A 27860-nucleotide genomic window follows, 5' to 3' on the forward strand; every position below is an offset into this window, starting at 1 on the left:
GCTGATGCAATAAACATTTTGTTTACAGTATATACATAAAAGTATCTTTGGTTTCGCTAGTAAAATCAAACTCACATTTTCTCATGCAACATACAGGAAGATGCCACAGGGCAGCTCTTCTCATTAAATAGAGGAGATTGAAAGTCAGTCAGATTTTAATTTCCTCTCACGGTCAGCAGAGAACATCTTGTTGGTCTCCTTGTCTTTCCTATTTCTTTTGGCCTTTTTGTGCCCACTCTGACTGTCTCTGTCCTCACCACCATCCCCCCTTCTCCTGCTGCTGCTTCTGCTGTTGAGGACATAGGTGACAATCACATAATAATTCTGTTGTTTGCTATTCTTTTTTTTCAGCATGTGAATGTGTGTGTGTGTCTCTGTTAGACCTGCATGATGATTTTTGCCATCCTTCTCTTTTGTCTCTGTGCCTCCACTCTTGTTCTTTTTCTCCACTGAATCTGTCAAAACTGTGGTGTTTGTGCCCTCGCTCCATGGTGTCCCTGTGTCTCATTCGCTCGTCTCCACTGAAAAACACAATACATTTATGCATTGTATTTTTTCCATTTGCTATTGATGACTGGGTTCTTTGGGAAATAATACAAAGGGGAAAGAGCTCATGGCCCACAGGAATGAGACTGCGGGACTTTATTCCTATTATCCACTGGGAGAGAGATAAGTCAGAACTCAAGAGACCAAAACCTGCTGCTGTTTGCCTGTCTGAGGTTTTGTAGCCACCCCCCTGGCCAATACTTTGAGGAACAAAGAGCCCGACTCTAGTGTCACAGCATGCCCTTTACATTAAAGCCAAGCAACCATGCTGCAGTATCCTCTAAGATAAAAAAAATCTATTATTCACTGTAGGACCTGCAGTCCTGTGAGACCACAGACTTGATCATTACTCCACAACTTCTCTCTCCTCATATGACCTCTGAAAACACACAATCAAGAACATGTTGGTGACAGTGGAATATGCTGTTTTCACTACACCGACACCTTCAACCACAGAGGAGGGCATCGACACTGATCAAATGTTGATGTTGGTTGGAATGAACACCTGCAAACACTAAAGCACTAAAGAGCCAAAGGTGACCCAAGAGTTTACATCTATACTAATATTTCATCACATAAATGATGAACATTATGTAAGATGAGTATTTTTGTGCAAACTGATGCCCCTACCGTTCCAAAGTGTAATTCACGGCTGTCATAAATAAGGACAGATGTACATGTGCATTTATGTATACATTATGATCAAAAAAACTTGCTAACACAGCCAAACAACAAGCAATTGCAACAACACAAGACATAGTAATATTACTTACTAGTTCAACTGTGTACACAGAAAGAATGCCAGCTCAGCGACCATTTTTCAGCCATTTATTTCATAAAGCTCTTGCCAACGTCCAGGAGCCTCTTACTTTGTCACTCTCTTTATTTCTTCTTAGCTTCCTCCATCAAAATCATCTTCTGTCTAATCATCTCTGCTATTAGCTAACATTATGTCCATAGAGGCTGCTGAGCTTATGTTGCCGGCTCGCCAACAAAGCTAGACAGCAACCAATGCAAGAGCATTTAGATTAACCCTACTCATGCCCGAATGTGTTATCTAGTAAGTTTGGCAACAAAACTCAAGATTTCTGGCTAGCAGCTAAAAGTCTGTCTGATTTTCTTGTTTTGACAACTTTCCTAAAAGCCAAACATCAAGCAAGCGCAACAACACAAGACACATCAAGCCAGCAAATAAGTTCTTTCTTACTAGTTCAACAGTAAGAAGGTCAGTTCAGCATCAATCCTGCATCTTTTCAGCTTTTTTAGCTCACGCCAGCGAGTAAAGTCAGCCTGATATTTACTCTTGTCTGTCGCTCACTCATCATTCTCTCTTCGTCTCTTCCTCGCTTCCTCCATAGTCTTCTTTGGTCTCTTTGCCACCTCTGCCATGATATCTATACTGAGAATACCGAGCTAACTTACATTGAACATTATTTACTTTTTGCTTCTTCTCATAGCTTGCTTACTGATGAGTTTCATTGATGCCGTAAAGCATTATGCTGTTCTTGTGCCAGGGAAAACTTAAACAGGATCATAGATCAGTCTACCATCAAAATTATTTTGAAGCTGTTATTTTAAAATAAAAATACTTCGCAATTTTGTTTTAACTACATTTTTATGTTATGCCTTCAAACAACAACAAAACAAGTAAGTAAGCGATAAACAGTCAAATTATTTGCACTTATGCCGCAGCTAAGACTGGTGACAACAGCTCACAAAATTTGTCTGGTCGTGCAATGAAAGCTATGTGGCTTACTTTTCAGATTTTTCAGATTGTCTGAAACTCTTCCACAGTTAGCACATAAGACAAAAAGCTCAGTGCCATGTTGAACTTCCAGTGAGCAGTATGAGGGAGTGTGAGAGTGATAACCCCAAATTTAACACACCTGCTCCCCATTCACACCTTAGACCTTGTACCACTAACGAGTCACATGACACCGGGGAGGGAAAATGGCTAATTGGGCCCAATTTGGACATTTTCACTTAGGGGTGTACTCACTTATGTTGTCTGGGGTTTAGACATTAATGGCTGCGTGATGTGTTATTTTGAGGGGACAGCAAATTTACACTGTTGTTGTTTAAGCTGTACACTGTACAAGTGTCATTTCTTCAGTATTACGCCAGCCTCCCATCAGTGTGCTTAGAGGGAAAATTACATCACTTTCATGATTCATGAGTGGGGGTCTAGCGGATTGCTAAAAAGTAATCCAGGCAGGGACCATTTCATCGGTCAGCATCACAACTAGCATTAATTGGTCTGGGATTTTTGATAGGGTTATTGTACTAAAAATCAATAAAAAGCTTCTTATTGATCAATAAAAAGCATTACATGGAAACGTACACACATACCTAAAGCTAGAATGTCAAACACTTATGGGGTCAGCTAAATTACTCTACACTAGACCTGTTTTACCTTTCCTTGTTACATCAACAAAGCCCCTTAAGAAATAATCTCAACAATTACCAAATCTGAACATGAAATTAATGAGTCATGCTCTAAAATAGAAAGACCACACTCTTGGATAAAGACAGGAAAAAAGCCCCACACAGCTAGAACAAGTGGTTTCCTCAACCATAATCTAGATAATGTTGCAGCATGTTGCAGCAGGAGAAATGTTTCCTTTTCAAGAGCAACACCAGCGTTTCTGCCTTTGACCTTGTTTTATCCAAAGCCATTTGAGCTGTTTATGTTCTTTCCTATGCTGTTTGTCAATATACAATGCTACACAGCACACACATCTTTAGGGGAGGTGATGCTGATTCATATGGGGCGTTGATAATAAGTGGAAGAGGCTCCAGTTATGGAAGAGGAGGCCTCTGCAGAATACACTGAATACAGATGATATTGTAGGTTGTTTGTTATATTGAGGAGAAAACAATACCGTCTGCTGAAGGGGAATCTGTAGTGTGTGTGTGTATAAATGTTTCTCTCACACTCCCTTCAGCTCAATACAAGACACATTGGCAAAGCTTTCAGTTTGCAGTTTTAGAATAATCAACCTGACCTTTAAGAATCATTACACTGAAGGCATTTCTCACTATAGAAATATTATCTTACTCAAAAAAGGTAGTAGGAAATGTACAGATACAGCAATGCTCACACATGGCTGGAGAAAATATTACCATTCACTTGCTTAACACAGAAAAGAGAGAGCGCCTTTAGGGGCAGAGTTGTTACAAGTACAAAGCTAAATATATTCAATATTTGGAGACAGCTTTTATGTTAGCAGCTGGGATTTGCACCCAAGGCCCACATTTGTTCTTGCTCAAAGCCATTAGCTTTAACACAGAAACAACCACCACACACAACACCAAGAGCACAGTCAAACGGTTCCCAAGGAGACAGTGTAAATTATAGCATGGAGGCCTCAGGATTTGTTTTCACATTTTATGTTTTTATTCATTACTAGTGCCCAAGCCTGTCAGGGAGGGGAGTATCACAGATTTCATAAGATGCCTAAGCCTGCCCACTCCATCCCTGCAGTCATTTAACTGAGAAACCTAGATGATTCAGTGAGCCACACTGAATGATGATTGATACAATTGACATGAAAGTAATATCCACAAAAATAAATAGCAGCTGCAAGTGGGGGTGGGGGGTGGGTGGCAGAATGTAATGTCTTATGACTCATGTGAGAGATTGGCACCAAATCAAGGTTGACCTTTCTATCTGCCTTCAACGACATTTGCTTCAGTTCTTTGGACAGTGACAGGATTCTGGTAAATTATTGATTTTTCATTGACATGGTAATATATAAGATACAAGAATGTTGTTGGTTAAATGTGTTCCCCCAGAAACTAAGGCTCACCTTACTGTTTGATCTAAGAATTTATCAGTATTTGAACACATGTGCAAACCCACAGTCAGCCATTTGTCATCCTGCATAACCGGTATCATGAAGCTGGTTATCAACTGGCTCAGTTAACTCTGGGTTTAGTGATTCAGCTGTCATCATATTTGTGTGAAAGAGACAGAGTTGTTCATTACAAGCTGCAGCATCAGAACCATGAATGAAGTACTTAAATAGATAGAGGTACAATTGGGATATTTTAAGTGGGGCTGTTTGAGGTACTTATCCATAGTCAGTGTATTACCTGCAGTAGATAGCGTGTCCCCAGTTAGGAGAAGCAGAGAGGTGTACTGGCATGGAAGCTAAGCAATGTTTTAGCCACCTAAATGAAGGTGCCCCTACCCACCGCTTGGTTAGAAAGTGCTGTTGCAACATCAGACTGAAATCAAACTTCACTCATGTTCTGATGGTGAGTGTGCGTGTTTTTCACAGTGTTGCTGATGATATTGTGCTTAGAAAGCAGTGGTGAGTTGCACTGAATCTAGACATAAACACTTGCAGCAATGAGACCACACAGTATTTGCATTGATCACTTTTCTGAAAAGGATTATGTAAAACCACAGCCAAATAAGCCAGATAGACACTTGCTGAAGAGCACTGCTGTACCCAGCCAAACTCTTCAGACCTTCTCCTTCTGTATATTCTGCTTCGAACGTATCCCCTTGTCTCCACATTGAACAAAAGTGTTTCCTCCACACACACACACACACACTACACACACACATGCAGACAAACATACAAGCACGCCGTCATGTCAAAGACACCAAGCTAGGAAGAGCTCGTCACTTCAACAAGCTTAGAAGTGAAACCACATCGGCAGATGCAAGGCGCAAACTCATTGTAGACTTTGTGGCAGTGTGGGCGGAGTCAAAGTCCAGTCAAAATAAAAAAGATACGTCTGGGCATTCTTTGTAAACAAAGATGAGTGATGCCCATGTGAGTAGCCTCTGTCAGACCCACTTATTAATTATTGTGTTCAGCAGCATATGAAGGCTGTCAAGTAATAACCTGTTTGATAGGGAACAATTCACAATACATGTATTGCAACAATTTATTGTGAATTGTCCCCTAAATAGTATTATAGTATTTTAATAACTTACTGTTGCAATACATGTATTGTGAATTGTCCCCATATATAATTGCACATACATTTGAATATTTCTATACTGCATGATACACATCTTTCTGATGACAAAATGTGCTTAAATTGTAAAAAAAAACAACAACAACAAACAAACAGGGAAGCAGAAAACATGGAATTTGAGAAAATATTTTAACAGAATCTGCCAGCAAATTACAACGGATTTCATGGGGCCAGATATCATGGTCTCGTTGCCAATATCTGAATGTAGCATAACTGTAGCAAGCTCCATCAGGAGGAAGTAACTTTAATGGTAAAAATGTCTCTGAGGAACAGAGAAGGTGACAAGACTAAACAGGCAAAAATTATCTATTCTATTCTGACACCATGTGCGACACTAGCAGTTCAGTCAGGACAACTTTCATCAAAGACTGATATTGCAAAGTTATATTTGGCAGTTTTGCTCTGTTCTGGGATCTCCCTGCCCATCCACATGCCTACTTGAAAAACCATTAGGTAGGGAGAGCACCTCCCTGCCCATCCATGTGCATACATGGAAAGCCCGAGGCAGAGAGCCGCAGTAAAGAACACCTGTACAGAACAAAGCAGGCATGCATGTTTAATCAGATACTAGATGGGCACTGAAGCATGGTGTTAAACAGGCCTGGGGCTGAAGACCGTACTGATTATTATCAGGATGCAGCCTCTGCTGCTCAGTGTCGCCTCACGCACATAAACACACATACACGCGGGCTCACACGCACGAACAGTGGCAAGCGCAGAGATAGGTCGTGGACACGTTGAATTGAAGGTTACTCCAAGCCACTGTAATATGTGCAATTAAAACCTCAAGAGTAAAAGACAACTTTGTCGATACATCCATTAAACGAGCATAACATATAGAGGGGGTAAATTGATCTGCTCTGTCCACGTCTCTCATCCTTTATGTTATTAAAAGCACACTGTGCCAACACTAGCTTGGCAAAGCTAGATGTACAACAAGCTAAATGAAAGCTGTCTGAAGTCTAACTGTTAAGCTTAGATTGCCATGTGTCTTCAATCTACACATTGTTACCTGCACTGAATCACACAGACACAGAGGGAAGAGGACAGGAGCTAGCTGCCTGAACTGCGTCTGTGTGGCTCTATCTGCACACAGTGACACCCAGAGTGCGACAGTGCGGCGGCGCATGTTAGCATGTTTGATTCTATTCGGCCAAATTAATTCCCCAATATGCTTCCAATAATGGGATATGCCCGGGCCAATACTTATTGGATCAATAATTATTGTGCATCCCTATCAGATACAGCCTGAAAGGTGGAGCTGGGGTGGCAGTGGGTTATGAGCTTTGCATAGGAAGCAGCGAGGACAGGCGGGTAGGTTACGGCAGCTTAAATAGGCGCCTTGTCTGTATTTGCCAATGAATGCTAAGAGAGGAATCAGCTGAGCTATCAGCTGATGTGCTGCTGAAGATGGCTGCTATTGCAGATAAGCTGGAATGAGCGGAGCCTGACTTCGTTGCCTGCCTGAACTAACGCTATGCTTGATTTTTGGTGGGTCAACCACCCCCCCTAAAAAATCCTAGGGGAAACACTGAACGGTATTTTGTTGTTGATGAAAGCGAATTGATTTTAGGTGGCTAAAATTTGTTTTGTTGCTGACCCTGTCCACCGCAATACATTGCTTAGCTTCTGTCCTGGTACATCTCTCTGCTTCTCTAAAATGGGGACACAGTGACTGTCATTTACTGCAGGTGATACAGCACTTCAAAAATCCAAACTATCCCTTTAATATGAAATGAGGTGAAACAGTGAAGTGGATAAGAAACTTTGGTTTATTGCAACAGCAAAAAATGATATCCAACAAGGTGAAATGTTTACAATATAATCACATGAATATTAAAAGTAAGACTATATAAAAGCACACTATAAATCTGTGAGTGAGTATTTTTGTTTTTTTTGTCTGATGAGGAACAAACTATTATGAATATGTGATGCACAGTAACTACAGACTGTTTCTGCTGCCAAAGCAGACAGGAGAGTTGTGATGAAAAGTAGTTTATGCCTTTTATTTCCTATTATCATCACAGAGTCACCTCATGTTATTCTGAGCTGCTGCAATGGAATAAGAGTATAAAAGCATCAACACTGTCAGGAATCTTGCAGCTATAATCATCATTGCCTAATTATAGTGTCTTGAAGCATCCCTCTTTTTCTTAGAAGCTCAGTTTTAAAACCAATGGAACAGTAAAATTATTCTAATGATCTATAAAAATATCTAATGCTCTTTATTACTCCTCACTTAAAGTCAGTACTTATCTACATGTGAGGTTCTGGTAGGAATCATTTTTCTAGAGTTGATGATCAGTTGTTGAGCCATTGGCTTTCGGTTTTTATCTGATCCTCTGAAGTTGTACAGCATAAGCCGCGTTTCAACCAAAAATGAGTTAAATGAGTTAAATAAGTCCCCGGTTCGCTTTTCAAGGAACTAAAAGGTTCCTTCCGCCCACTGTTGTGTGCGTTTCCACCGCGGTCTAAAGACCTGTGAAGATTAGGAAAATTAACCCGCTGACGTAGGCTATAGACCTAAACGCCATACAAAGTGATGCACAGGCATCATTATTTGTAACCACTATCCATGAGCAAAATTCATAAATGAATATCAGATTTGACTGGAATATAATGAAAAACTATTGGCTATGCTTGACCATTAAAGCAGCTTTTTTGTGTGGGAGTATAATGGAGAGACACACGATGATGCACACTTAATAACAAACTGGATAAAGCCATCAAATTCCAGCACAGAGAAAGAAACACAAACATAAAATCGCGACAGTTTAGAAGGTTATTAAAACATTTCCAGCCGACATGAGCTGCAGATCAGCTGGCCAGACTCACGTCTCCTGATTAATGTAAAAACTTCCTGACTGATGAAACAAACAACGGTGGAAAAGAGAGGAGCAGTCGTAGAAAAACACCCGACATTCTCCAGTTAAATCCAGTAGCCTCTACTCGCCCATTTAGAAATTCACTGCAAGGCAAGCCCCACCCCCCCAGAGTACCAGTACTTTTGGAAAATACTACTCCCCCCGATCACGGACGAAGTCTAGAACTAAATTTAGACCCTTGTCCCATTAGTGGAAATGCAGTGAGTTCTTCCAAAGGTTCCTAGTTTCGGGGTATTGTTCCTTTGGTGGAAACGCAGTTATAGGTTGCCATGGTAATCTACCCTGGTGAAAAGTGAGCCAACTTGGTGATATCGGGAAAAACTTAAATTTAGCCCAGACATAGCTGGCTAACACACTAATCTCGTTCCACAGTACAGGCCCTTGAAAAAGCAAAGTAATTAACAGAATGCGAGTAACAAGGGGTGTTGTCACCATGGAAACCAAGTGAGTGAAAATAATTTAAATATGTATAAATATTTGAATTTACTGAAACTAAAATGTTGTATTCTGTGTTACAACCACTTGGGTTTGTAAGGAAGAACACCATAGTGTTTACTTGTTATCTTAGCAGATTGTTTGAGTGGGACAAATAGAGCACCATTGAATTAGGTTATTGAGGGAATCATGGTTGTGTTAAGACATCAGTGCCAATCAGTTTGCTCCAGACAGAACAAAGAGAAGCCACTGTTTCTGTAGTAGGGTGAGTGTAAAATCGAACAAAATTGGGGGCTCAGGTCAATTTAAACCAACAAAAAAAAAAGAAGTGGAAACTGCAGATGAGCGTGTGAGAAACAAACATGTTTTTTTAAAAGATAACCAGTACGCAGTGCCCTTAGGAAGAGAGCTTTAACCCATCCCAAGCAAGTAAATGTTGCTGGCTTTGGCAAGGAAAAGAATAAGCAAATGCAGAGGAATGTATGACAGCTACAGTATGTATGTAAAGCTGTGTTTAATAAATAAAGACAGAAAGTTAAATGCAAAATGAAAGCATGCACTGTAGAAGGAACATTAAAATTGATTAGGTACAGAGCCTGAGATTGGCTCTTGAAAGAAAAGAGTTTCATGCATGAAGTTGAGTCAGAAAGACAGAAGGTATGTCACATTAAGGGCTAAGTACGTTGGGTAGGGGGAAAATAATAAACAGATGTAGGTGGAGGAATATACAGGCCCCGTGACACATCTTGAAGTTAGGATAAAAAGGGGCATCAGCCGCAAAAGCAGCTGAGGAAAAGACCGGTTTTCCTGTACCCCTCTCCTTTTTGGAAACTACAGGCAACTAACTTCCTTATGAAACATTTCAAATGTTTTCAGCTGAGGAAGGAAGTCACTATTGTGCATTGACGCAAATTGAACGAGGCTGCTATTGGTGACAGGTGCAAATTTGTTTTAAGGAAGTAAAATGTTATTGCCTGCTTTTGCTGTTCTGAATTAGCAACGTCCTAATTTGGTTTCAATGCATTGTATTACAGCAGCCAGTCAGTTCCTGTTCCATATTCGGAGTCAGCTAAACCCTTTGTTAACACTGAAACTAGCCTTACAGCATTTTCTAATGAAGCTTTAAGCGCTCTTTAAAGCAGGGAGACAATTATCATTTAAATATCCTCATCACACTGGGATCTCTCCACTCAATTATTGTGATGATGAACTTCCTTGCAAGAAAGCCCTGCCAGGCAAGTGAGAAAATATGTCTTTTTCTAGGTCTGCGCTAAATTGTTTTCTCTCCCGTGACTATGACTTAAGAACAGGATCATCTTTCTAAGTTCCTAAGTGAGAATCAGAGGCACGCGGTCACAACAACCAAGGCTGATCACCAGTAGCTGATGCCTAAGGGGTTGCCCTGCCACACTCTGCCTGTGTGTGACTCAGCATAGGACATGTGGGCGACTGAGCACAGCTCCTGCATCAGCAGCCCAAATGCACAATGTAACACTCACGCTGACCTCACCAATGAACAATTGTGGGCAGCAACAAAGCTACAGAAGGCTCCATCTGTTTCTCTCTCTTTCACACACACACACACACACACACACACACACACACACACACACACACACAGATAACAATGAATCCCTCCGGTTCCAGTCTAAAAATAGCATAGATCAATGTAGCAGAAAACACATAACCTGTACATATGAGTGTGGGTGACACGCGCAGTGTGAAGCCTGATCATGTGACCAGAATGTAGGGCAAACACATCAACGGAGGCCAGAGGATGTGAGCAGCACACACTGAACTCTTGTCTAGTCCTTTGTAACTGTGACATTAGAACAAATCTATGGTGTGAATACCCAAATCTCCTGTGCTTTCCCTGTGCGTCTGTCACGCACATGTGATTCACATACTTTCCATCTTCTGCAGTTAGCCTAGAGCTTCCCAGCTGTCCCCATGTCCCACTTCCCTCATTTGACCCACAAGACTGTTCTGAGCTTCATATACAAACCTGAATCCAGTCTTCAAATGCACACAAATACCCCAGCAAAAGCTCACCACTTTAAGTAGAAGAAGTGCTGAAAAGCTGAACAGCGTATGAGGATATTTCAGCAAAGCACAGTACAGTAAGAGATACTTCAGTTTGTCATTTTGGTTATTTTGCACTTATTCCCATGCAAGTTTATTAGCAGTGAAGCTCCAACACTTGCTGACACAGGAATTCATTGTTATCAACAGCATTACAGCTTTTGCAACCACAGACACAATCAAATTTAAGTTGTCCTGCAAGAATTTGTAGTCACAGTATTTTTGAGTCCCAGCTCTAGATCTGAGGCCAGTGCCTGAGTCAAGGGTAAAGGCAGGAGTATCCCTGATACCTGACATGTACATGTTTTAGCAAAGAATGCCCTATCACAGCAAAATGTCACACTCTTCCTTTCATATAGTTTGAGCCTTAGATCAGCTGAGTAGTACGTGAGTAGGGGGGGAAGATGTGCCTGTGTGTATTACAGTTGGCAGCTGCAAGTTGATAATAATTAAATAGACATCTGGCTACTGGTCAACACTGAGTGTGCAGGGAAAATGTAGGGCAGCATTTGGCTTGTGCATGCATGTGAGCATGAGTGTGTCAGACTGTAGGGTAGTGGGGCACTATGTGAAATTTGGAGTGGAAACTAGATAGGCTCTTATCATCCGTGAGCCTCAGGGAGGGAGGACTCAAACTCCATGCAGAGGAGCGAACACTCAATTATTTTCTGGCAGTAGCTGGCAAATACAACGAGTTATTCCCTCATCTAGACCGATTCTGGCCCGGCTCACTGCACCAGAACAAAAATTTTACAAAAACGAGTTCTGCATATGCTGATATAATAATTTATCCTGGCATTGCAATAGTCTTGATTTCTGTCACAATAGTCTTGTGCTCTTTTGCAACAGTGTGCATTTCTGAGCTGTGCATTTTTCACAACAGCTAAAGCTGTTTATGTTGTAGCTATCAGTTGGAGATATGAGAGAGGAACCACTCAGAGCAGAATCCCAGCTCCAACTCCCCCCCCTCTACAACAATGGACACTAAGAACATACTCTGACTACAGTGTACAAAACACAATGCAACATAAAAGCCGAATATTTTAATTTTTTCCCTGTCCACATTTCTTCAGAGCTTTGGTTCTCTGCCACTTGAGGCAGTCAGTGTAACACAGGCTACTACAGAAACTGCTGTCACATACTACTATAAAATCATTCTGAAATTCTACCCAGCACTGATGCCAACACCTTGCTCTGCAATCATCTCCTGCCTCACCTGGCAAACAGACTGTTTCACAGATCTACTCTCGTTTTCATTCTTTGTTCTGTTTTTGTCTTTCTTCTGAAGTTTTCAATCACTCTACAGCAAATCTTTCTTGCTGTACAAATATATATGTCTGTGGCAGGGAGAGAGAGAGGCTGGAAAATGCACACATTTTGAATAAGCCCAAAACAGACTGCATATCTGGACCAGAACCTATATATTATGTGTTGCCCAATCCAGAAGGCCACAGCTGCCCAGCATATATTTGTACATTTTGTTTGATCTACATGATATACAAAAGGGAAACAGACACAAATGAAAAACTGACTTAGTTTGATTTGATTATGAATATGAATATGTATCACTTCAAGTCACTGAGACCCACCTGTTGTGTGAAGAGGAACAGCTCTTCCTGTCTCTATCTCTGCCTCTTTGACTGTCTTTATCATGGCCATACTGTCTGGATCTGTCTCTGTCCTTGTCACATTTTTCCTGCCATATGTAGCACTCCCAGGCCTTGGCAGTGTCAATCACTCCAGCGCTAAAGGCCATACTCCTTGGGATTAAGGATGACACACCTAAGAGAAAGAACAGAGCCATGTCAGACAGCTGAGTGGGGAGGACCATGAACAGACGCACCTGTCAGCCCTTTACAGTATGTCATTTTCTGTTGATGTTCCTCAAATACAATACTTATTTATGATTAATAAAACGTCTAAATGCCACGCTTACAACAGTAACATTCTTTCAAAGTGCATTTTTAGGATATGCACTCGCTGGAAGTTGAAACAGTATACAAAGGGCAAGTACTGAAAGTGTTTCGTATTAAAAAACAAAAGAAAGCACATAAAATGCTGTGCTGAAAACTATCGGAGCAAAACTTGAAAAGGCTAAAATGCGTTAATGTTAAATGTACATTGATCTGTATAAGAGGCTAAGGCCAATGTATTGTCATTGTCCTGATCCTGTCTCAGTATTCAAAAAACAGCATGAAGTGAGTACCAGGAAGCAACACTCATCTTTAATTGCTAGGCTGTGGCATAATGTGTGCAGTACAGACTTATTATTATGTAACATTTTGTGTTCCGAACTTTTACAGAAGTAGACCTGTACCTAATGAACATGGCTTCAGTGAAGTTGAAGGGTCATCAGAGCCTTTAGAGTGTCCACTGAAAATGGAAACAAAACATGAACATACTGTCAAGTCACACATAAAATCTCTACAAGACTCTACACTTTAGTTCATAACATATAAAAATGTAAAATGTTTGAGAACTGTCTGTTCTATTTATGGTGATATCTGAAGTCAACATTTTATAGTATTTTTCAGCCTCCTTGCCAACTATCTATTCCTGGCAGACTTGTTTGTTGTCAGATATCTTTCAATTTGCATTGCACATGCATTCTAAAATTGCAAAAAGAGGAGAAAGAGCAAGCAAACAAATTTACAGATGAATCACCGAATGAAAACAAGTGGACAGGCCTTTAACATGATCAAAGCACTTTTCTAAATGCACAGCTGTGTTTTCCAAGTGTTTGAAGTGACTGGCTTTTTGTCAAGGCGCAGTGTGTGCTCGCCAACCCATGAGGAACGGATGGAGGGCATATTACTGATTCTATCTGGATCTTCTGCCCGTCCACGTGGCCTGGACCCACACCCGCTTCCAATTGAAAACTTCCGAGTGTGCTGAAGGTGTGTGTGAAGCTCATCCAACAGAGTGTGTGAGTCTAAACACACTGCGCCATAAATCCTGTTGTAAGCAAGTTCATCATTCCCTGTGATACGTCAGCACTGGCCTGGCCAGTTTTCTCTCTCTAGATTTTTTATTCTGGTGTAGCACAGACGTAGAGATATAGAGAGTCTTGTTTGTGAATGGAGACAGAATGAGTGAATGGAAGAGAGAGTCTGGCTGAGTGAGCATGTGGCTGTTGGCAGGAAACCTAACAGGGGGATAATAACTGTATGCGTAATGGTTCATCAAAGCACTCTGCACTACTCAGTGCTCAGTACTCTCACTTTGTGGCCCCTGTTTTAATCAACATAAACATTGATGATCCTAACTTCATCTAAAATGCAACACGAGTTCCTTTAATGGTCAATGATATGTATTATGGCTGCCCTGTTGCTGCATCACAGCAGAACAAAAGCATAGCTATGAAATGCAAAATTATGGGGATGGCTAATAAGTAATGTTATGGCAAATATATAATATTTATAGGCAGTATCACAATCCATAATGCTTTATTGATCTAGATGTTACTACTCTCTGTTTTACAAGGCCATTTAAGTGAAAAATATATCCACATTGGCATCCATATACCACTCAGTTTGGACCATCTCAAGCAAATATAACCCTGCAAAAGAAAAAAAACAGATTTAAAACAAATAACACAACTAAATAAATCCAATCACACTGGAAATCACACCGGAAGAGAGTAACTGAAATCAAACCATAGACTGTAAAAAAAAATACAAAAAGCCCAAGCTGAATTTGTTTCAAGTTTGTCATTGTTTCCAACATCGTATTGCAATTTTAGACTGTTGAGTTAATATCTGTTGTCATGTCATTGTTTTTCTGCTTTTTTTTCTGTAAAGATGTCTGACTTTAAGAATGTGAGAGCTTGTGTATTGTTATCACCCAGAGTAAGTCACTTTCCAATAGTTGCATAATAACTGATCCACCCCCCTCTTATGTGTATGGAGATCTTCATATAACCAGTCACACTGTGTAAAACTAATCCTCCACAAAAAGCGGTTAACTTGTCCAAATGTTGGGTATTGATTTAACAGCATGCTAAAGTCAAGTGTCTTCTCTGGTTTGACTTGTCCGGCAGTGCTTTTCCCAATGATGATTGTGCTCATTTTTTCTTTTAATTTGACAAATACACTGGATTGGATTTGGACTGAATGTGAGAATGTGAAAGACTGCAAACCATGAATATTCAGCCACGGCATGATGCTACTGATCTCCTTTAAAAGCATATAACTGTGAATTTAAATATTAAACTACATAAAAATGAAATAAACTAAATATAGACACTGGGAGCCATATTGGACCTCCACACTGCATTGTAAGCCAGGGCCTCGATCAAGCCAGAAATACCTGCTGTTCCTAATATCCCCAAGGGAAAGGCTGAGCACCAGCAGTCAAGCAAGGACTATCTGTGTAGACACGGCACATGTGTGTTGGAGAAAAGTTAAAAAGGAAATGGTTCATAAAGCGTACGGGAGATGGCTGGCAGAGTTCATAGGAACAGTAAGTCCCTGAAGGATGTGGGGATTTGGCAGATGGACTGAGATGTGAGAAAAACTATCTTTTAGGACAGAGTACAGAGTGAATTCAGGCACATGTAGACACAGCAAATTAGGAGAAAGGAAAAAGGCAGGATTAAGAAAAGAGAAAAAACATGAAGGGACAGGAAGCTAAAGAGACAGACAGAGAGATGGAATGAGACAGGCTGGATACAGACAACATCCAAGGGAAACAAGCAAACAAAAGTGGAGTGGAGCTGCATTTATGGCCCTGTTAGAAAATGCAGGAGAGCCTAGGGTACAACATGGCCCACTTCTGATCTAAGTAGTGTAAATTAGAGCTGAAATGTGGGAGTTTGCAGACAGGTTGTGACATAGATCGGAAGACGGGAGTGGGGGATGCCTTAGATACTGATAAACAGACACAAACAAGGTGGCTGTCTTGCTTTATACCTTATTTGGCCATTGGTCCAGCTGCTAGATAAGCAACAGAACACAGTGTACAGTGATAAAACTGGTCCAGCTCAGACTGAAAAGTCTGAAAGTAATGTCAGGTTACTTGTGTGTCAAATAAGCACCACTAGGTCTGCCTCAGAAATTTGAAAACTGCTTCCAACAGCAATTATTTGGTTTTAAATTTTCAGCACTAACGCACTTTTTATTAATGAGCTCTAGCGCAGCCTCTGACTAATGTTTTTCTTCTTTTCTTCCTACATTTGTGCTGAATTTGTTACTTACCTGTGCCCACACCTGAGTCAAACCTCCCTGAGTAGAGATCAGTGCATTTCCATCCCACCTGCGGTTTCTCCTGCTCTTACACTGCAGCCAGTACATACAGATCTCTCAGATCTCTGTTACCACACATGCACACTCACACACACACACACAGTGACAAATTCATGGACTCACCTATCGAAAGTAGCAAGCAGGGAGACGGGAGGAGGTCCTGGTCGGTAAAGGAAAGCTGCGAGGAAGATAAGGAAGACAAGGCTATGACTATTGAACACTGTGAGTTCCTGACAGTGACCAGGTTTACATTTGATTTTATATGAAATGATCTTGTGATTTAAAAAAACACGACTACAACCCCCCGCAACCCTGTATGCAGGATAAACGGTTGACGATGGATGGATGGATGACTACAACCTTCAAAACTGAGATAACTACTTCAATTACTATGTAACCACTATCATGAGGAGTGTTACTGGACAGATAAAGTGTTGTGACAGACATGGCCAGATTCTCTACTCTGCCTTGGCAGGGTCAAGCTCTGTTGTTTGTGGTGGGCACTGTCTGAGACAAGAAGCCAGAGTAAACACCCTTTTAAAATTCAGTCGCACTACAATGAAAATACAAAAATGCGATGCATGGCTCATTGCAATGTTTATTCCCTGGTTTTCTCCCCAATTTGGAAAGTCCAATTCCCACTGCTATGCAGTCATTTTCACTGCCAACTCCACTGTTGGAGTGGGAAGGGAGTAGACACACATCAACAACATACAACATCATTTTGGTATTGTTAGCTATCTTTATGTTTCACTTGGGCTGTGTATGAAATCACCCACTACTTACTATATGACAGACTACATAGTGAGCTTGACATTTCGTAGTGCTGTCCAAATGTATAGTGAGAATTATTATACCCTATTCAGTTCACTCAAAGTATCCCAGATTGCATTTTGAAAAGTGGTGTCACTAACGACGGTCACTAACCAATCCGTATATACCATCATGCATTGCGCTGGGGGAAAAAACACTCCATCAATCGATTGTCTGACAGTAACAATGTAATTAACAGCGCAGAGATAAAGATCAGAGTAATGTCCGAAAGTGTTGTTTTCATTTTGCGGGTGAGCTCACTATACAATCCTCTACATACAACTCAGTAGATAGGGAGTAGGGAGTAGTGAATGAGTGGGGATTTTGGACCCAGCCACGGCCACATTTGCTGCAATAGCCATAGAGAAACACCCTCCGTTGTCAAGCTTGCTAACTGATTTTCTGCCTTTTGTGAAAATGAGTTGAATGAGAAAGAATTCAGAAGACAGTTTAAGCAAAAAAGGTGTCGGCGCAGTACTACAGAGACAGGGTTTAATGGGTTTAAAAGCTGGGGTATTTACCTTCATGTGGCTAATATTACTTAATACGGTTTGCTTAAACTACTACTACTAGAAAATTGCTGAAGCAACCTGGCCTACATACACATTTAGAACATATGTTGCATACTCCTAAACGCAAAAGGTTTAACTGAGGTTTCAATAATTGCCTTTCACTTTGTTAGGACCTAATACTTCTAAACTACTGTGCCTGCACTTCAGAATGACAACTATTTCAGTAAAACAAACCTAATATGAGACATAACAGATAAAAGCCACTACAGAGCCAGAAGTTAGGAGAATCTTATTCAACCCAGAGTGACTATTTCAGTAAGATATCTATGGAAATATTTGGAAGGCGCGTTATGTGTGGGAAGATCAATGAGTCAGGATTAATAAGTGGATCAAATAACAAAAACACAGGCCACGAATTTAAAAACATCCCCCATCACCAACAACATAACCTAATAATTTATGGTGCTGCTAATCCTTTTAAGGTAGAGAAACTAGATCAGCCTCAAAATGACAGAGCAACAAAATGTGGCAAGTCCTACTTGCCTTTTCCTCCATCAATAAAACAGAACAAAACGCTTGGGTGCACAGTTAATGGTCCCACTTGTTACTTAAATTTTACGTGACCAAGCAACACAATCAGTTCTAACTCACACACATAGGCTGCACTGAGAACACATTCAGATGCGTGCACACACATACACACACATTTACAGATTCCTTTGAAGAGCCAAGGCAAAAACACACATTCACATCTGGATACCATCCCCTTCTTCCTTCCATAAAGACCCCTTACGTGAGAGTGGTTCAGAGCAGTTTTCAACAACACAAAGCACACAAAAAATGGTTGAAACAGGAGGAAGAATAATAAGAGCAGTTGGAAGTTCAAGCTTGAATATGAAAAAAAGGAGTGCAGGGCTCCACTGCTTTTTAAGTGAAATGTAGAACATCTTCCTTCCTTTTCAAATACAAGTCCCACAGAGTTGAGAGAGCCTGAACTGCTCACTATGGACGACAGACCCAGCAAGGCCTTTGATATCTCAGACACCTGGACACCCAAGGGAAGACACACGCATACACACATAAACATCCAACAGTCTGAGAAAGAAAGGCCCGAAGTGTATTGCTGAGGGACGACTTTAGGCAATTCCTTTCAAGAAAACAAACCATCAGGAACATGGAGTGTGCTGCATGCAAACAAACACCCGAGATAAGAATGTAATGAGATTGCATGAGACAAGACCAATAGTTTATAAAATCAATTACTATGTAGACAATACTAAAAGTATGTATTAAATAGTTATTAAAACTGAAACATCTCCTTCCCATAGTAATTACGCTCAAGAAATGCTGTGTAGTGCGTACTGCACACAAATAGACACATATGCTCTCACAGTAAACACCAGCTCGTCCACACACATGCCATCGATGTTAGCGTGAGTGAGTAATGGTTTCTACCTGTGGGGATCTCAAGTGAGTGCTTGATGGGGGCTGGAGCTCCATGCTTGGCAGCATATGAGAGAGCTAATGGCTGAGGGCTAATTGCCGCCGATTGTGATTGCGTGGCTTTCTCTCTCATGCTAATGTTTCACAGAGCTACAGGCTGGCAGGTTTTAGATGGGAGTTGATATTTCACATCGAACCACATGCTGCCGTTCTGCACTACAGCAGAGGTCGGCGTTTTCCTTGCTTGGGTAAAGGCTACTGTCTCCTGCACCCTCAGACGCAGCAATCTGCATGGACAGATGTGCACAATTCCTCTTGCAGTGACAGTTTCTTGTCATTAAAGAGCACAGTCATTAGTGGCTGGTGAAACATTTCTTGAAAAACAAAGCTGCCTTTCTCATCTCTAAATCTCTAAATCAATACTGGGTACAGACTTTTGATGTAACTGATCAAAAACTGTCACACTTTTAATTTCTTAGAAATGATTATAAAGCCAAGAACTTAAAAAACAATTGTTTTTTTTTTAAATTGTCTTCAAAATCTTATTGGTATTATAGTCTATGGTACTTTAACATAACATATCGCTTCCTCACTTTGATTCAAACGATCCCTTCATTGATAAGAGCTATAGAGGTCAGTAGTTCTCATCAATAACCCTGATCTGAGGGCATCTGGTAATGGTATGGTCAATTCAGAAAGTAATGCACATCTGCTCAGTTATGATCATCAGTTAATTTACCAGTGCCACAATGGAAGGACACTCGGATACAAGCAGTGTTGCTACACTGACTGTAGTGACCCACTAACCGGCTGTAAGAAGCATTAGCTGCGGCAGCAGCAGACAGCCTCACCTTGGCTGTGCACTGTGCTGCCCTGATAGATGACACAAGAGCAACCCTGCAATGACACAGTTCCACTCCATCTTCACTTATCAAACATACTTGGCATCTAATGTGACCTGAATGAAAAAACAAAAAAAAAATTTAAGGGAAAAAAACTCAACCTCTTCTTTCCCTCTGCCCTATTCCCCACGGTGGGTCTGTTCAGCACATTTCTCCTGGCACAATTTGCTGGCCCAGCACCTTTTTTTTATTTACCAGAGGCTATTTTTATCATGTTACACATTTGCATCACAAAAGGAGGCTGGGTTTATAATTTAAAGAAAGGGGAGTAGCCGAGATAAAAGCTACGCAAATACACTTCAAAGCTAGTGTTGACTGTTCAAAGCTGCAGTCAGCAGGATGTTTGAGATTGTGGTTGTATTAGCAGCTCTGGCACGGGTTCGCCAGGGAGTATGGAGCTCATGGTGTGTGAGGCGTAAGAAGGGGTATCTTCTCCAGAGCATCTATTTTCAAACCTTTGAAGATGAAGCTATGGCATATGCTCAACTGTGTGCTTAGGCCAGGGAGCCTTCCTGGATTTCTAACTGATTCACTACAAAGACCAAGAGGAAGTCTAAAGACTGACAGCACCTGGATAGCACTACAAACACCATTGCAGGAAGACATGTATACATACAATATCTTCACACGCACGCGTTTTCACACACACACACACACACACACACACACACACACACACACACACACCCACACACACACACACAGATAACAATGAACACACACATTCACCTCTGTCCTTCAACTCCACAGAATTATTTATTATGACATGTGTTGCAGCTTCACAAACACACACACGGTCAGATTGCCATTAGTCATTTGTGCAGCTGCATGATGCATGATGTGGCCCACAGGGGGTTCTAATGGGGCCCTTTCCACCTGACATCTCCATATACAACTAAAATCTACTCCCCAAGGTTAAAGACAACTCAGCTGTTTATAATCATACGGTTGGATGAGAAAAGGTAATATGCAAAGATATTTGCTTATTAAGTCTAGGGATATTGTGAATGAGCATGTATATAAATAAGTATGATGCTTCTTCCCAGTGGCGGGGTGACTTACATGGTGGAGGGGTGAATGCAAAGAGAGAATTGATGGTTGATGGAGGGGGAAGATGATAAGAAGTAATTCTATTCTTCTCGGGGGACATTTCAGTAACCACCTGCAATATAAACACTGGAATTAATAGTGTCTTTGTCTCTCACTTGCACACACAAGCGCGCACGCACGCACACACACACACACACACACACACACACACACACACTACCTGAGTATTGTTTCCTTCATCACTGAGACACTGGCGCCCTTCCACTCGTGTGCTAGATCCAGGTCGTCCTCCAATCACATCAGCTGTAACACTTGACTGTCTGTAGATCAGGTCATATGATAAACAGTCTACAGCTACAACACATCCATGCAATATTTCGATACGGTACCAATAAATGGCAGATTAGCCTATCTTAAAAGTGGGGTATGCGTTTCTGGAAAATTCAAAACCCTGACAAATACCATGATTCAGAGCGGACAGCAACACAGCAAGTAATGTAATTAAGGTTGGCTAAGTTGTGGGTTAGAAAACAGTTGCTGCTCCAAAGCTAACATGCAGAGAGGATGAGACGGTCACAGAACCACTACAGTATCTCCAGACAGCGATACTCACAACTCTCCTGCTACTATAGCTAACATCACAACAACAGCACATTTTTGCAAGCTAGCAATTAAGGTGAATGTCCGTGGGCAAGTAATTTAACGTTACCTGACACACAAATCATGGCTGGAGCAGCTGTTGTGTGGCTCAGTCCGAGACACTTTGTTTCCCATTTAGAAAGCCAGGCTTGTGCACACACACCAGATGTTTTTTTCAGCACATACTCAGAATGGACTGCTAGTGGACTGTGAGGAGATATTTACTGAATTTGACAGAAAAATGTGTATTGGATTAGAATTGCAGATCCCACCTTTAAAGATAAGTCATTTTTCACATTCACCTTAAACAATGCCTACATGTGGTTTTGATGTGCACTTATGTAAGATTTTTAAAAACAGCACATTACTTTGTCCTAATCTCCCTCACCATGTCCCTACAACCCCTTGCAGGTCCATTAAGGCATTAAACCTCCTTATCTGGGTCATCTCGCCTTCTTCACAAAACATCCCTTTACAGTCCTAAATCCCCCCTCCCCCACCCCCAATGAGCATGCGAACAAACACACACACACACACACACAGATGTGACACTAACCTCTTTCTGTCACTAGGACTTAATCAAGTAGAGAAAAACATACAGAAAGAGGAATAACAACTACATCTAATGGCAACTCAATAGGGAAGTGCTTGGAGCTCTTTAATGTCTCTTCTCCGCACTTCAGCTTTGAAATATACGTCAAATAAATGTTTTAACAGAATGGCTTTGTAGAAAATGAACACACACATTCTGATACACAAACTTAAAGTTTAAAACAGGGGAACATTGTGACTGAGTCTCACTTCCATCCCAGAGGGCATCTATATTGCACCAGTGTAGGACATCACACACAGATAAACAAATACAGCAAGAGGCAAGCATCACATTTCTAGACTCTCAGAGAATGACACGGCTGCTGTATCAAAGCCTCAATGCACACATCATCCACTGCATAATAAAGTGTGTGTATTTTTCTATGACACACTACAGTATCACTTCCTGGTTTGTCTCTGGTCCAGACAGATGCATGACGCCACACAGCGCTCAGATCCAAATAACCTCGCTGGACGGGCAAACTTGCCAAAGGAGTGGAACATCATCAAGAGACAAAACATTAATTAAGTGGCCAGTTCTGCCAGTCAGAATCCTTGACTGTTATTCATCTAAATGGGAGGGAGTTAGGGAAAAGATGCTGTTATGTATAGATAAAAGCACTCAAAGGTGACTGGATGCTGTTTACTAACATGACACGCATCTGCTGCTCATGAGTGTATACATAAATGAGGGGAGACTGTAACTGGGCTGTAAAGCACCATAGGTCTAGTCAAAGTCCTTATAGGCAAATCATGCCACTTGGCAGCCTTCTTGGCAATGCCTCCGGGCAGCTATTTCAGACTAAGACCAGGCTCCTATCTGAATGAATGGGGAGAGAGCCAGAACCGCACTTTTACTGGTCACCGGGACATAAAAACTACATGAATAGAATCACCAGTAAAATCTTTGATTTTGACCCAAAAAACTTCTACTACGCATGCGTCACTACTATCAAGCATGCGCAGTCTAAGTAAAACAGACCCTTACGTCAGTGGATCCTCACGATTGGCTGAAATATGTTTTCTGTTTTGGCTGTTAAAAGTACACGATTGGCTTTCTAGTGGGAGGGGCGGGATAACCGCCATCTTTGCCGTTACGGACTTTCCCCGTTGAGGACGTGATTGAGTGGCGTGTCTCTTCTATAAAACGTCTCTGTCCCAGTCTAACAGCCCTGTCTCCCACAGGCTTCAGCCAGCTCTCGTGCTCAAAACATCCCCTTAAAAGCTTCACATTTGAAGAGGACAGAGCGCACAGCACAAACACAGCAATTTGACAACACAAAGCTGACCCATTTAATTCAGACAAGTTTAATTTTGTTCTTATTTTTCTGTGTCATACCCACCCCACCCATCGTCAACCGCTTATCCTGCATACAGGGTCGCGGGGGGGTGGAGCCAATCCCAGCTTATTACATCGGGCGATTTTTTCCTCTGTAATGTAATAGAGTACAACAATACTCGCGTTGAGTATGTCAAGTGTCAAATTTGTACTTAAGTAAATTAACTTATTTACTTTCCACAACTGTGAATGCAAAGTGGTGGGAAGTAATTATTTCGACAAATCCCATAGTACTCTGTGAATGTCTTCATACCTTCTATGAAATTTCACTTCATCCATAACAGATGAACATAAGTCTCTGTTTACCTCAACACTTTTGGATCCCTTGCCAATACAACCGTAATATGCTGAGCCCATCTTAGGATCACAGAAAACAGATGGCACCAGCCTGGTAGTTGTTGTGTCAAAAAAAACAGAAACAACCAGCTGCCAGCTTCTCCAGGCTCTGAGTTCACAGATACAGCAAGGAAAGAGATACGGGGTGGAGCGCTGAGGACACAGACAACGGCAGTAGGTAGAAGTCATGTTACCAACCTGGTAGCTAGTATAGTTGAGCTGCCTGAGGAATGACAAGTAGAACAAGACTCTTTTTCTTCATGTCTAGTGTGCCCCTTCTGGACCTGAATGGAATAACAACAATTTCACAATCCTCTGCAGCTCTGTGATCTACTCATTATTCACTTCTAGTTCAAACTGAACAAAGAGCAGTAGTATCTGTTGTGATTCATGCTTTCAAAAAAGAAGACTGGTGATGAAATCACATCAGTAATTTCTTGTCTTACCATGATTTTAGTGCATAGTTTTCTATTAGCTGTGCGGACTTTCGACTGTTTCTTACAGTAGGCGCTCCAGCTTTCTTCATCAAAACCATAGTTAAAGTAATCTGAGAGGTCAGCACCTAAAAGCAAAACACATCAGCATAATGAATGAAAAACAAGTCTGCATATGATAAATGAATCACACAGTTGCACTGAATGAGTTCGCATAGAGAGAACCTCAGGGATTGCATACGTCTACAGGCTTAAAGACTACTTCTTACCAGCTTTCCTCCACGGCTTTTCCTCTGCATTCACCTTCAGTTCTGGGATTCCCGGAATATTATCGATTGCCTCCATATCTAGTCCCTTTGTATTACCAGCTGTAAAACATTTGACTGGATTCAAGGTTTCTGAAACAGACACCTGACAATCGTGACAGGCATATTTGCCAAGGACGTTAATGTAGAAGATTATCATTTATTCATTTTAAATAAAGGCCATAGGGCATTTTTTTTTAGAATAAATACATCATTAAACTGAGCTGATGTGCAGTAATGAAGCTAATACATTCAGTGAATAGGTCAACTAACGATGAAGATGAACAAAAGCCCACTTTTTAAGGTCAAACATTCTCTGGGTCGTCTGAACAGTTAACTTGCTATTTCATGAAACATCTATATTGCAATTAGAATGTATTATAAAGTAGGTAAAGTATGTTTCTTGTCTTTTTTAACAATAGGAAAAGGCATGAAGTGTGCATTTTTGGAGGCTGAATGCATGAATATAATTTATTTGTTTCATGAATTAAAAAAGAAATATAAATACCTTTATGTATTTGTGTTCATGTTGTATTATGTCACGTCTTGTTTTCCAAGCTATCTCCAAAAGATGCACCTGAGCACCTACTTACCAACTGTATGTGTTCTCCTTTCAGAATAAGTTTTCAGACGCACAGGTGTGTGTCCAGAGCTGCATGAAAGCAAGAGGCACGCACATTATCAACACGGTTATCTCCATCATCATGACATTAACTTGACCACTGAGAAATACTGCTGTCTGTCTGAACGCTGATAAACTAATTTCAGATGACACCACCACATACAAGACTAATATTTTACACACACAGAAAAACAATGAAAATATGTCAAAGCTACATTTTGACAGAAGTGGGTCCCTGACAAATAATCCACATTAATATTATGCCCAACAGGCAAACAAACACAATAAAAGTCTGAAAGATTCTATTTTATTTTGTCAGAAGATAGATAGTAAAGAGTTACACTTTCAGCTGCATGTCATTGTTGCTGTGTGCCTCATCTTGGATAGCTTTCAAATTACCCCATTAAACAAAAGAAACACATAAAAAAATTATAATATCCATTTGCATGTCAAAACGCACAAGTATATTTGGCAGCCAGGTGCTGTGATAAAAATACTAAATAATGTACATAGTAAATAATAAAAATCCACACTAACTGGAGGTATAATTCTACAATAAGTGTAGCTATTTTTAGCTGAGTGCTTCACTCAGCCTGCTTGTGTCAAAACCAATCACAGGCTAAGTGCCCACTTTCACAGATTCCTTAGAGAATGATATTATGTTATTAAAAATGTTACTGCATGGTCCAAAGGCAAACACAATTAAGCCATGTGGAAAGAGATGGCTTATGCTACGTTGAAAAAGGCTAATCACGTGAAAATTGAATCTTAGCTTAACAGCCTTCCTGTTTGTATTCAAGAATGTTAAATTAAGAGAAGGAAATTATAACTTAAAAGGATTGTGCATATTTGAAACATGTAAAGTGAGGACTAATATAAAATACAGATGTGTTTCAGTTTGGGGAGTTAAATTATGGAATAGACTTAGTGATGAGTGGAAATTGTGTAGTTCTGTGGAGTTTCAAAAAAGCCTTAAAATGCAAAATAATTAAGGATTACAATTATTGTGACATTTCTTGAAATTTCTTTTTTTATAGTTTCTTCTTTAGTTTCTTTCTTTCGTATTGTTGTTATTCTGCATTCTAGTGTATAGGATAGGCAAAAAGAAGCCTTTAGCTTCTGCCAATTCCTTTTTCGGTTGTTAATTGTGCGAGTTATTTTGTGTAAAATGGATTGGTGCAAGAATAAGATTTCTGTAAATTGCATATTCATACAAATTGTCATTCTTTGTACATTATAATGTAAACCAAAATAACTATTTATTCAAATACAATTATCAACAACTGTATTGATGAGATTTCTAAGGTAGGTCACTCTGGCCATCAGTTTAGAACTGTTTCAATTTCATTCAATTCAAAAAAGACTAAACTCGGGCACACACAAACAAAACAGGACTATTGTCAAAGCTTTGGTGTATGTTAGACTGTATTACTGTAATTGGCAGGTTCTGCTACATTTACTGGGGCAAGGAGGCTGGAGAATGCATACCTCAGACATCGTCAGTGCTCCTGTTGCGTGATTGCTTACATCCACATTTCCCAGCTCACAAACAAACACTGCCCACCTGGGAGTTTTAAGGGGCATAAAATACTCCTAAGGTTCCACATGACTGGCTGCACAATTTATGCAGCACACAGGCTGCCTTCACCCACGAATTGTGGATCTACACAATGATTACTGTTATTATTGTACTGTGAAAAGTGTATTATATCTGAATGCTTCATTGCTGTAATACAGTTGGTTCTAACTGGAAATGAGCATGTCAACCCAGTTCACTCTGTATTTGTTCACTGCTCACTGTCACTAATATCCTGTTTAACCTGTGTGTTTTGAACTTCTCAAGCCTCAGTCCAATGGAGACAGGTATTTAGTGAAAGGTTTTTCATGGTAACAAACACAGTGGGACCATATGCCTAAGTATGACAGTGTACATGCCTGGATGGTATTTGATCCTTGTCTTTTTCCTCCTTGTTATCTGTGGTGTTCATGTTATAAATCACTGAAACACACACACACACACAAACAGAGTTAAACTTCAGTCAATGACAACGTGAACGGCCTAATTCAGTGTTCAGTATAGTTGGGATGCCTGTGGCTACTTCAACGTTTTTCAGCTATGATTTTCCCTAAATATCTATAATTAATATGTTAATCAAAAGAAAGAGAGCACATAGTTAATAGCTAATTTACATTAACATACAGCGGTTGGTCTGTTTAAACTTACATTCATACATCTTTTCCTCGTCTTCATCTTCTAAAGTTACAACTTCGGAGTCCGACTCAGGTGAAGACATTTTAATATAGAAAAGGTAGTTATAAACAAATACACACCAGAAGAAAAATTATTTAGTAGTAGCCTATTTGCGTCAATTGACAGTTCAAGGCGTTGCTATGGAGACAATTAAAGTGGCAGTTAATGTCGCGTGAACACAGCCTTGTCATTGGTCAAAAACTGTCTCGCGCTGGGTTAACCAACCGCAATTAGCTTATCTGGCTTAGCTTAAATCAGCCTTTTACATAACATATCATTGCTAGTAATGGCAGTGAATTCTAGAGACTAGGTAATAAAATTAAATTCCGCAAATACATCGGTTACTCTGTAATAACTTCACCAGCGCTTCACCTAAGTTGTTCTCTGGATGCTGCTTATTGCCATAGAAACGAAGCTTGCGTGACGTTTTTATGCTG

General features: G+C 40.6%; 1 protein-coding gene across 2 annotated transcripts; it reads right to left on the bottom strand.

The window, feature by feature from the left end:
* Window positions 1-138: 138 nt before the first annotated feature.
* Window positions 139-27791, bottom strand: fip1l1a (FIP1 like 1a (S. cerevisiae)). 2 transcript variants are annotated; one of them, XM_038716510.1, is made up of 13 exons: window positions 27397-27791; window positions 27108-27171; window positions 25144-25202; window positions 24515-24613; window positions 24258-24373; window positions 24010-24095; window positions 21127-21226; window positions 20919-21018; window positions 16310-16364; window positions 13261-13316; window positions 12533-12725; window positions 384-521; window positions 139-289 (listed from the first exon to the last, which is right to left on the bottom strand). In XM_038716510.1, exons 1-13 carry the CDS (start codon window positions 27464-27466, stop codon window positions 145-147), a joined length of 1281 nt encoding a protein of 426 aa, XP_038572438.1. In that variant the 5' UTR covers window positions 27467-27791; the 3' UTR covers window positions 139-144. The 2 variants fall into 2 exon arrangements, with proteins under 2 accessions (XP_038572438.1, XP_038572439.1); XM_038716511.1 differs by lacking the exons at window positions 139-289; window positions 384-521 and adding an exon at window positions 12021-12430.
* Window positions 27792-27860: the final 69 nt, after the last annotated feature.

Source organism: Micropterus salmoides, unplaced genomic scaffold, assembly GCF_014851395.1.
Source record: "Micropterus salmoides isolate LMB-PRFRI ecotype aquatic unplaced genomic scaffold, ASM1485139v1 Ms_hic_scaffold_13, whole genome shotgun sequence".
Lineage (NCBI taxonomy): Eukaryota > Metazoa > Chordata > Actinopteri > Centrarchiformes > Centrarchidae > Micropterus > Micropterus salmoides.

Coding starts and splice junctions, on each gene's coding strand:
- fip1l1a (XM_038716510.1), bottom strand. CDS start 27,466: ATGTCTTCACCTGAGTCGGACTCCGAAGTTGTAACTTTAGAAGATGAA. Junction 24,374..24,514: donor AAAGCCGTGGAGGAAAGCTG/GTAAGAAGTAGT, acceptor TTTTGCTTTTAG/GTGCTGACCTCTCAGATTAC. Junction 522..12,532: donor TGTTCCTCTTCACACAACAG/GTGGGTCTCAGT, acceptor TGTGTTTTTCAG/TGGAGACGAGCGAATGAGAC.